The 12,294-nt window shown below is 31.7% G+C and overlaps 1 protein-coding gene across 1 annotated transcript in view; it reads right to left on the bottom strand.

Moving 5' to 3' along the window:
* The window catches only part of Nup214 (nuclear pore complex protein Nup214), an 82,883-nt gene that overhangs the window by 57,579 nt on the left and 13,010 nt on the right, over positions 1–12,294 (bottom strand). The window contains exons 4-9 of the mRNA XM_089244839.1: positions 10,626–10,843; positions 6,484–6,679; positions 6,213–6,341; positions 5,552–5,646; positions 2,179–2,276; positions 763–832 (exon numbers count right to left, since the gene is read on the bottom strand). Of these exons, the coding sequence (XP_089100965.1) occupies positions 763–832; positions 2,179–2,276; positions 5,552–5,646; positions 6,213–6,341; positions 6,484–6,679; positions 10,626–10,843 (806 nt within the window). The remainder of the gene's footprint in view (positions 1–762; positions 833–2,178; positions 2,277–5,551; positions 5,647–6,212; positions 6,342–6,483; positions 6,680–10,625; positions 10,844–12,294) is intronic.

Here is a 12,294-nt window from a genome sequence, read left to right as displayed (position 1 = left end):
GATGAAGGGAAGTGAAAGAAAACAAAAATGAAGAGAAGATCGGTAAAACTAGTGGAGCACAATGCATTTGACTCCTCCAGAAGCAGTCGGCCAATCACGCCCGATGTAAAACACTGCCGTGAGGCTTGTAGGGAAACAGTCGAACTTGTTTTCTTATTAATGGTGAGTGGCGGCATGTCACGCTGGGCGATTCACTTTGCATGCCGCACAGAAAACCTGCTCCTACGAAAACCCGGCTTAAGAATAATGGGAAAAAACTTGATTTAAATCCAATTATCCAGGGTTATTGGCTGCCAAGGCTTTTTTCCCTGTGCTTTGCACTTTAAGGACGTCACTTATGGAGTAAAAAAAAAAGTGGCGAAAACTATTTCGGAAAATTTTTTTTCAAGGACTCTCAAAGAATTCTTAAAAAAAATTTCTTTTTCAAGGACTCTTATGGATTTTCAAGGCCTTGAAAAATTTTTTTTTTCCAAGGACTTTTCAAGGTTTTCAAGGACCATACGAACCATGCCAATGACAATATAAATGATAAATAAAGCATTTATTTGCAACTAATTTTTTTCTGCTGAGACATAAGGTGAATGTTTGATTTAGGGGACATAGATTCAGTAAATAAAGTATATCTAGTCATTTTTTTTTTCTGCAAAAAACATGCAGCCTTTTATTTCAATACTTATGGATATTTCAAACTAATCAGTAAGATCTAATGGTCATCAACATGAAAAAATACTATAAGTTACTTCAATATTTCATAATACAAACCTTCTCATCATTTGAACAGCCAATGACAGCAGTTTCAACAGCATTTGCAGATGCAGATATGAGCATATTCCTACAACAAAAAATAGTATAATAAATAAAGTGGATCAATTGAAAAGAACAGTTTCACAGACAAAACTCAAAATTAATAGGTTGCAACTCAATCACAATTATAGTTTTAGTGAGTATTTTTATGAATATGCACAAGTTTTATGAAATATGGTTTTGGTTTTTTCTCATATAATAAAGTTATTCATTGTGCATTGAAAAATTTTACAATTCACATAAGAGTTATAACATGTTTACTAACAGAATTTTCAATGTTTTATAATTCATTCTTATTTCTGAAGATTTGTTTTTTGAAAGTAGTTTATATAATTAAACAGCAATTCTGGGATGATTGTACCATCAAATATCGACACAGTAGAATTTTGATAACTCGACATGTGGATAGCTCGACTACCTGGATAACTCAACATTTATGATTTTCATGGTTGGCATAATACTAAATTCAATGGGGAGAAACCTCTTTAACTCTTGACACAAGATACTTAAACCTGCTTAAGACAACTATGATTCGCACTGGGTTACCCCAACAAATTTTTTGAAATTGCCTGTGGATTTACCAGTTGATATATTTTCATTATATTTCTATCGTATATTTCAACAATTCTCTCTCTCTCTCTCTTTGTTGGTCGAAAATACTTCCTCATGAGGATAAGGTAATTTTCCACTTTTTGGAGCCTGGGAAGTCGATCATGTGGACTACGAAAGTCACAGATAAGAGCAGATGATAACTGAAATTTTTGAGCACGAGATGATTGAATAAGCTAAAAAATAAAATTTTTTTAGATTGAAATTTTTTAGTTAAAAAATGAAAGTTTTTGCAGCTTGTGGCAATCTCACTGCTCATTCACAAATAACATATATTTTGATATACTTATGCTTATATATATATATATATATAATTAATTACATGTACACGACATAAATGAAACCTCACTAACTTGACATTTGACATATGCTTAAGTCAACAAGTTCATCAAGAATTTTGGGGTGTCAAGTTATCAAGGTTCCACTGTATTTTGAATTGTCAATGCAGATCAACAATACTTTTTGGAATATAAATTTATAGAAAATATATTAGTATAACACAAGAGATCATAATTACTTGAAGATAAATTTGACTATTTTACAGAATTGCAAGAGAAATCTATTTTATATAAGGAAATGGTTCACTTTTTATAAAAAAAATGGTTACATCAGTAACACATTTTACATTATGCTACATCATCTATGATGATTTTTTTTCACATTTCTTCATGGTACTATAAAGAAATGTGACCATAACCATATTAGATTCGTAATACCTTTACTTCAATGAAAACATTGTGAAATATATACAAATCAAATCACTACCATTCTGGTTGATGATGCATCAGATATCTTGATTTACGCCCAGAGCTGCTTCCAAGACAAATGTCACCAAAATTAATATAAGTGGGTGATGCTCCTTTCTGCAAAAAAAAAAAAAAAAAAGAAGAAAAAATTTACTGCAGCACACATTCAAATCCAGACTCTTCTGGATTCTGGAATCTCTTCCCCCCAACTTTTCATATTTATAAAGCAGTAATATATAACCTCTTTGAGCACTTTGATTCATATTTTCATTGTAAAGACAGTCAATAAAGCTCACTGAGTAATACAGCAACTAGAGTGAAGACTCCCTATACAATAAGAAGGATGTGTGCGAGCTGATGTGAAGGAATACATAAGTAGGCGTGACGGAGCGAAGTAGGCAAAACATTTATCAGCATATAAACTATGGGAGAACTTCCATCTTCAGTATTTCTTCCCGTTGTTTTCATATTATTTCATTAGAATAGCTGTCCATCTGCACATACACAAATGGGGATGTCATGTTCTGCCTATAATTGCACCAACCGATGGGGAAAATTAAAGGAACATAGAAATAAACTTTGGTTTCATAGGTAAGCGCACAAGGTTTTATATTAAAAGATGCATTGATTTTTATAATACAAATATAAAATTAGATGCACATAGTTTTTATTTCTCATTACATTTTTGTTTAATGAGCATAATTCAAAATAACAAATTAATTTTGTAAGAATTTTAAACGTCATAAATGCTTTTTTGAAATCGTATAGAAATTGCTTATAACTATCTGGGTTAGAATTTGTATGACTGACTAACTGTCAAAATATGCTTCATAAAAAATGAATTTATGACCTAAAAAAATTGAAAATGCTTTAAATAACTATAATTATGCCGTATAAATAAAAAACAACCTAACATTTATATTTCTGGTGAAATTAATTTTGGAAAAATAATGTGAGAATGTGGATGGGACTGACCATGATTTAATCTATAGCGGGGGGGGGGGATGCTGAATGAGTAATAAAATGCAATTAATATTATTTACATCAGTTTTTGTTTAAGTATGAAAAATAAAATATGAAAAATCATAAAGCAAACAATGTATCGTAATCATCACAGTGTTATAATTATCAAACAATTACCATAGGCTATTATTATGAACAATAGTTGACTGATTTTATTGCCTTCTTGAAGCCTGGTAAAGAATCACTTTTTGTTTTTAAACAAAAGTCTCGAAGTTTTTGAAACCCTGAAGTTCTTAAAAAATGGATGGAAGCCGTGAGAAAAAAATCTTGTTGGCACCTATGGCCTTCCTTCAGCTTCAACTGCATAATTATGAAAATGCCTGTTTAATACAAAGTTACTTTAGTTTCAAAGTATTAATCTAATGTATAAGTTCTAATGTATTGTCTGTGAAATATAATTTATTGAAATTTTGGGCTACCACCTGGTCATCTTCCTTAATGTGTTGATTACTGCTGAGCTATGTATGTAATAATACAAAGTCTTAAACACACACAGGAAATTCTTTAGGTTCTGGAACCCTTGAAATGTGAGAAAACATAACAGCTGTAGAGTCATAATGAAATTGTTAAAGAAATTCTTATATACCGTGAATAATTGCATATGTTAAAGGGAAAAAATCCCTTCAAATTTACAGAGTTTTTCTGTATAAAATACTAGACAGAAGTTCGCATTGTAACTAAGTAATTATTTGATAGCAAACATATAAGTGAATTGTGATTGTAATATTTCAAATTATGCTCTCTGGACCTGTTTGTAAATTGTTTATTGACAAAATTGTATGTATACATAACGTGAGAAAAAAAATGTCATTAAAAAACTTTTTTTTTCTCTAATTTTTATTTCATTTCTTGCATTGAAAGTTTTTTTCAGCAGGTAATTTGCGGAAATATTCACTGCTGCAAATTTTTGAAGTGAAAGTTTTCACCAAAATGCAAAACAATGTTAGAAATGTATGTTGTTTTTTATAAAAAAAAAAATAGGTCCTCTTAAACTTTTTATAAGAAGGGTATTTTTCTTGCACGAAAGTAAGTATTCATTTTAAAAAAAATTTTTAAGACGAAGAATGCATAATTGTTGGTCGAAATGTGAAAAAGAACAGAATGTATAGGTCTCATATTTTGCAATGTTCCATTGCATTAACACGTTCAGGGAATGTTTCACCTACTTCACTCCGAAAGGGTGTGCTGCGATCGCATAGGGATGGCTCGCATAGTCCTCACTACACTTTCCTTATAGCTCAGTGATAAAGCTATATGCAAATAATGACAGATAATTTTATTTTAAACCATAATTTCTAATTTAAATAACGTTAACAGTTATACATAGAAAAAAAATTCTCTAATTATTTAAACAATTTTTTTGTAGGCATTGCTCGAAGCATATCCATAATTTTCTGCTGTTTAATGACTTCAATTTTTCTTCTAGCTGTGCTTGAATTTTACAGACATTGATAATCTCTTCCACGGTTGCATGTTCCAGGATTTCAATTACACTATCTAATGAATCACCTGATTTACTGGAACTAATGTTGTTCCTTTATAACCCCAGTTTTCATTACTTTCTGAATCAGTCTCTTCTGGATTCAAAGTCATGTTGCGATTTTCATAATTCATTGGTTTTATCAAAGCTGATTTTCTGACCAATCAGAGTTGTGCAGTGATGCTACTATTTCTTTCCATTTTCCCAGAAGCACAACAGTCCCAGTGGACACAGTACATCGGAGGGAGGGGGGGGGGAGAGAGAAAGTGCTACAAAAGAGAAAGAAAATGTCCAATGTAATAGAAAAAGCCGAAACTGTATTCTGTTGAAGAAAGAACATCGAAGTCACTTTTTGAGGGGGGAAAATTTAGTTGCTGTCCAGATTTAGAAGATCCTAGCGTATTGCAAAATGCCTCTATAGCTTCTTACATGTAAATTTTGACAAAAAATATGATTTCTATAGTGTTTCGCAAACATGCGATAGAAAGTTTAACATTACTCAGGAAGTGTTATATTGTGGTTCAAGATTTCAGACTGAAAATAAACATTCAACAGAAGGTTCCATCTACTGAAATAGTATTCAGTAAATTGGAAAATATATAATTTTTTAATTGGAATCTGGAAAATATTCCAAAAAAAAAAACAAAAACCCCATCCAGCTACATATAACTGGTAATTTAATCCCTAAAACAGCACTTAATTTGCATAGCCATCATCACTTATCCTTCATCCCTCCCCTCCAATATAGCATTCTTTGAAGCATAGTTACAGGTTATTATTGTGTAACAATACCCATATTGAAATATTGGTACATTATATATGTATTTACAGATCTAATTGCACCACTAATATAAATGTAAGTTGGAAAATACTATATAATTGTACTTACTGGAGTAGATACTATGACAAGGGAGGGTGTATCACCTCCGTTTGGCAAATACACAACAGCAAATTGGGTGGTTGACAACCAATGCATATTCAGCACTTAAACAGAGAAAAAAATCAAGAACTTTGATAATAAGAAAAAATGAAAGCTGAATTAATAGCAAATAGGATGGTATAAACCTTATGCAAAATCCATGGTTGAATTTCATGAATTTCAAAATTAGCATGTAATTCATTAAAAAAAATCTCAAATGTATACAAAATTTTATTAATTTTTCAAGCAAAAGTCATTGTAGAAAATTCACAACATAACGATATTCATCCAGAACATGAATGATATGAATCATGAACATTTGACGATTTTCAAAAAATTTCTTTTGGACATTAATTTATTCACTTTAAAGCTAGAATATGGGAAATTTTATTTATTTTTACGAAATACAATGTTTTCCTAAGCTTTGAGCAAATGGGGAAAATGATTTGGTGCGCACAAACTCACATATACACTACTGTTATAAGAAATATGAGTTCCATTAAGTCCCCCAAAAATTAGGGTTAAACAAACTGATACTTTGTAGAACAACAGATAACAGTAAACATAATCTCTACAAAAACCTTTTAATAGAACGACAATTTTATATGAAAAATAAAACCTAAAACACTACCTTCGATATTTCCATCTTCAAGCTTCGGTGCAGGAACTTTTTTAACTTCTTGTAAGGTTGGCTTATATTGGCTGAAAGATCCATCTTTCTTACCAATCACAAGTTGTTTACCCTTTGGGCTCCAGCACACTAGAAATGTAAAAGTATTGTGAGAAAACATACTAAAGGAAAAAAATAAAGCAACCAACAATGCAATAAGTAAAAATCTTTCTTAACTGAATGAGTGAAAGTTTCACAATCAAGAACAAATGATGAAGAAAATCATATTAACCAGCACTAGCTCCAGTTTGTGCAGGTAAGCCAGCACAGATTTTCAAGTTTGTTTCTGATACTTCATGGACATGAGCAGATCCATCAGCAAGGCAATACGCATACATTTCAACGACCACAGGGTTCCACATGAAATCTTTCAACTCTGTAGGATGCGAGGATAACTGGACTGTTAAAAATGGTGCTGGAGCAGTATCCTGGTAATTTGAAGGTAAGATAAAAACAATCAGAAATAGTCACCAGAATGACTCGCTGTATTAATTTCTATGAAAAAAATTTCACAAGCCTCTATTAAGACTATCGAAAATGATTCTCATATTACTCAAAAAAACTTGCGATAAACTGCTAAATTACAATAACTTATAGAAAAAGAAATCAAATTACAATGGACCCCTCTTATCTGGTCTAATTGGGACTGTCACTCGCTGTATTACACAACATATAGAAAAATAAGTGACCAATACTAAATTAAATGCTCCAAAAAAAAAAACATGGTTAGAGTGCAGCAATTTTTATTTTTATTATTTAATTATTTAGACACTTTAATCATATAAATTTATCAGACATTGAAAATTATTCTTTAAACAAACATAACTAATATTGAACTCAGACATTTCTCGACTCACCCTGCACTTGAAAAATAAAATAAAATAACAGAAATAATAAAGTTCGGATCACTCACCAGCATCCCTCTAATTCTCTGAGTTAGGTTACATCTTAACGTTCGTGTAACTCACACTCAGCGCCTTTAGCGCTTTAAGGAAATAAAATGCTCATTGACACAAAAAGACCAACCATCCTTTAAGTGCATTAGTGTGCTCTCACTATAACCTGATAAGATCATGTCCCCTGAAGAGAGTGTGTGAGTTCTCCCTCTCACACGGAATCGAGAGTTAAATTTTGGTTCGGGCGAACAACCAATCCGATTAGTTGGACAAAAGAGCTTCGAGATAGAGCCACACTTATGATAGGTTCAAAGTTAAAAAAAACCAATAAATCAAAAAGTGTTTTGCATCTTGAACATAGGGGTAGTGATTCAATAAGCGTAAATGTCTGTCTTTTCTGATGCAAGAGATATTTTTTTTAAAAACAAGACATGTTATGACGTGATGACTTTATGTCATGAGAATGTTTTCATACACAGTGGAACTTTGGTTAGCAAACTTAATTTGTTCCGAATGTGCTCCTTATCTGAGTCTCCTTTTCTTGTCAGAACATAACATGTAACGGGTGCTACATAAGTCGGAATAGTGTCAGCATAATTAAACTGGATATCACTCAGCTTAATTATGCTGACACTAATCCAACCTATGTAGTGCCTACTGTGCTGACATATCTCATTGAAACTTGGTATTTTTGTTATTTGGACCATGGGAAAATGACAACTGAGATAAAAGTGCCACTTTTTCAGTTGGTAGTCAAAAATTGAAATATTTTTATTGAATCTTTTCCCCATGGTCCATATATTCTATATACAGACGACGCTTGATATAGCCCTTCTCCCCTTGTCTCATCAAAAATGGACATCATATTGGGAGGGGTCATTATATCAAAAATAAAACATGTGATAGTTGTTCTATGAAAACATTTAGAACTTATCCTACCAGTTGTTGAAATGGAATGGTCGCTTTAACGAGTGTCGACTGTACCAAGTTTCATCAAAATACCTCTATCAGAATGGGCGCTACACGTGCCTGAGCAGTACCAGTTTATTTATAACCACCCTGTGTAAAATACATCTGACGCTTTCAATGTTTATATCCCGTCCTTGTCATAGAAATGTTTATAATGATCTGCCAGGAACGAATCTGGTCTTAGATAAAGTCTTTAGATGGCTCAGGTTTTTGACCACCAGCTTGTATCTCTTCCTTCAGACTGACATGATGCTACTGTCATATGGCAACAGCACTTATCAAGCAAAATTTTCAATTTATATTATCTATGTGAACTGTCTAATGGGATTTCTTTCAGCATGGTATAATAGCTACCACTCTGAATGAACATTTGAATTTTTCATTATCAAAGATAGGTTGAATGTTTAATTATGCAAATTATTTAACTTCACAGGTATCATTAGTGTTTTTGGTTTCACTCTTTCTAATCTTTGGAGAAGTGTTCCGTAAAAGTAATTTAACATTTCACACTGAAATATAGGGGAAAGTAGCCTAAATTGAACCACTTTGCACACTTTGGTAAATTACTGTCATACTATTAGTCAAAAAATCTCCAAACAGAATAGGATGTTAGGTACTATATTTATGTTTAAAGAGATATGGTTATTAAAACTTTATATCTCATTTCACATTTGAATGGTACCATGAAAACCAAAAAAAGGTAAATTGGTTCAACTTAAGAAACTAGTTTCTCAAATTGAACCAGTTGTTTAAAAAGCTTAAAATCAATATCTTTAAACTTTGCTTTGACAAAAATAGATTATTTTCACTAAGTTCATGAATAATGAGAAATATTTTAGGGAAAAAAAATAACCGTAAAGTAAAAGAAATATTTATCGTGAAGAAATTATGAAATCCAGTTAGATTTTTCTAAAAATTTTATTACCACAAAAAATACAACTAAAACTATGAAAAATTTATGAGAAAAAATATTTAAGACGAGAAACATTGGGAAATTGAACATGAGAAATACTAAAAAAAGAAAAGAAAAACATTAAAAAACAAAAATTTCAAATGTAAGAATTTTGCGAGAGAATTTCTAGATTGATTATTTCAATGAATTTCATAATTAAAATTAATTCCAAAAAACGTTGTCACTTTGTCTGCCCACGTTTTCAGGGGTTTTTCAATTTCATCTTTATGTCATCATCTTCTACTGCCGAAATGTCAAGCACAGCAGGGAAAATGAACGAGTTCATCACTTTATTTGATTTTCTCATGTAGGAGATTCTGTATTACCTCCCAAACTCTTACCTGTGATGACTTGTCCAATATAGAAAATATTTTTTCTTTTTCCATCTTTCAAGCCAACTAGGATATAGTCATGTACTTTTAATTCGCTCTTATCAAGTCTTTCATTCTGAAGCAATCTTCATCTCTTGAAGACGAACCATTAGCTTTAAACTCTTCTGAACTAGAAGAACGATTGTGATCAATGATTGTCTTTTTATTTTTCCTGGCATTAATGTTCCTGTTGTTTTTAAAAATCAGCTTCTTACATTTACTTATTTTGCACTTGTTTTGCTGCAGCTGTTCTTTGTATGAAGTGTTTGTTAGCCCTATGGCATTTTGTTAACTTCTTCTTTGTGGCTTCAAAAAGGAGCCAGAGGTAGCAGTGAAACAATTCGCAGTTCCACAAAAAAAAGATTCCTGGGCTTCTGTTCTTATCCTGTTATACAATTGTGGCATTCACACCCCACTGGTGGTTGAGACAATCTGGTGCTTCCCATTTGTGCCCATTATCCTCTGGGATTCCTTTTGGACTGTGGTGTAGCCACTCTCATCTATGTTGAATACTTGTGAATCGTTTAGCATGTGTTTGTTCACTAATTTTTCTAAAAGATCAAAAAATTTTGCCACCCTTTCTCCATTGAAACCTCTCATTCGCATTAGATATAGTTAAAATAGTGTGTATTAAAATGAAATGACTGCTCTGTTTAGATCCCTAAATTGGACCGGTCCAAATAGGGACACATTGACTGGTCCAATTTAAGAAACATCATTTTGCAAATAGCAGCTCATTACAAATGACCATAAAGATATATTCTAATTGCTTATTACTAAAAATACAATCAAAGGGTCAGGAAATATACAGTAAATAACAAAAAAGCATTTTCCTTTGAATCAAGTTTTTTTAAGAAAAAGTGATGAAAAATAATAACAAATAGCTGTAATAAAGACAACGTGCAATCATACCAAGACAAAATTCAACTGGAAATATCAAAAATGTGCTATGCACACTTCTTCAGTTTTCTGCCCTCTGGTATCAAGTAAATTACTAATCAATTCCTATTTCTGAGAACAAGAGGTGGTCCAGATTTGGCTACTTTCCCCTGCATTGTTTAATCAGAACATAAACACACAGGGTCTAAATTTTAACTAGAAATCTCTAGTTTTGCTAATGGGCACTACTTTCACTTACATATACCAGGTAGAAAAACTGAAAAAAAATCGGAAAATAAAAACTTACAGGATCAGCAAAAGCTCGAATATCGTACATATCCGCAACACACTGATTATTTCTAACAGCACAAACTGAAAGAGTCATATCATCAGAACTCAAGGCAAGGAGAACAGGTGAAGTTGGAGTCTTTACAGTTTGACAAACATAGTTCTCCACAACCTGACGAGACTTGTCCTTGTCTTCGTCCAGGTCTAATATGTTTTCCAGCTTGAGAATCTTAAAACCTAGGAATTGATAAAAATCTGGTTTCAACGGTTGCATATCTTTTAATAAATCTATCTTAACAAACATATTTCTTTCAGCCACTGGGAAAAAAAGACCTCGAAATCTACTACTGGAAGAACAAAGACGTTCAAATGCAGGAGATGAGTGTCTTTTATAGGGGAACATACTGCTCGGTTAGCCACCTTTTTTTATTATTTACCACTACTACTATTTAACCCTATATGCACCTAGTACATAGTCCTCTGCAGAATTTCTAACAAATCTGTAAATACAGCAATATGTGGTTTTCAAGGTTGTTGGACTTGTTTTGTTTTCTTGTTGGTGCTACCACCTGGCTTTCATATTTTAAAGCGAAAATGGTAAAAGTATTCACCATCTTCCCTTTCACTTCAAAATATGGATGAATATATATATATGTGCATATTGTATATCCATAATTCATAATTCAAGTATAATATGGTAAATACTTTTACCATCTTATACTTTCATTATGTTTTAAACCAGGGGTGTCAGTTGCTTCCTGGGCCATTTGCTTCAAAATTATCTTTCAAGAGGTCACCAATTATAAAAAAATCTATTAATTTATAACAAAAAAATATGTTACTTACTAATTAAAACTTTTTAATCATAATAATAATAAATAATTAAATAATTAATAATTATACACATTTAAAATTTTAGGAATCAAAGAGAAGTGAAATAAGAATGAAAATACACCACAAAATTAATTCTACCTACCTATCAAGATTTTTAATAATCAGCTGTTGACACATAGAAAAATATAATTGACAATATTTTCTTTTAAATAAATAAATAAATAAATATATATATACACAGCTATTTTTTTTTTTAGCAAATCCAATTTACACCAACAACTTGCCCCATGCATGAAAAATATGTGTTGTTAGATGCACCTTCCCTTAATGTTGGGTATTTAAGTCATTTGAATGTCCCGTAATATCAATTAAGAATGGTATTCACCAGTTTCTTATCATTAAGAAATGAAACATCTTGATATTTCATTTTCAGAAACAGTTTTGCCTTGTTTAAAAGTGAAAACAAAAATGTTTTTCAGAACTTTGTGACAACTAATATATTTCTGAGTAATGAGGTTGTCTCTTGAATTTGCTCTACAAATCTCCAAGTAATTGTTGGAATTGCTGTGGCTGAAGGACTCTGGTTCGGATGAAGTTCAAAATGTTCGTCAAAGGCCTGAAAATGCTGCTGCTTATTTTAAACTCTGCAGTGAAGAGCCTGCTGATAAATGATGCAGTGGAAAGATTGGAGTTTAAGAATGTCTAAATACGTTTTCTGAAATTTTTCTGTAAGCCTTGAAGCAAAATTATAATATTTCTGCTAGCTATGTTCATATTGCAAGCTTGAAGAAGCAGTTATTTGAGCCACATCTTCAGTACCCAAAATTTTGTTGAACACTATTGAAAAAAAAACC

This window comes from Pholcus phalangioides, unplaced genomic scaffold, assembly GCF_987345545.1.
Source record: "Pholcus phalangioides strain wild (caught in Gottingen) unplaced genomic scaffold, Ppha-v1.0 ptg000015l_1, whole genome shotgun sequence".
NCBI classification, from domain to species: Eukaryota; Metazoa; Arthropoda; class Arachnida; order Araneae; family Pholcidae; genus Pholcus; species Pholcus phalangioides.
Note: the sequence above shows the minus strand (reverse complement) of the source record. Positions and strands in the feature narration are given on the sequence as shown.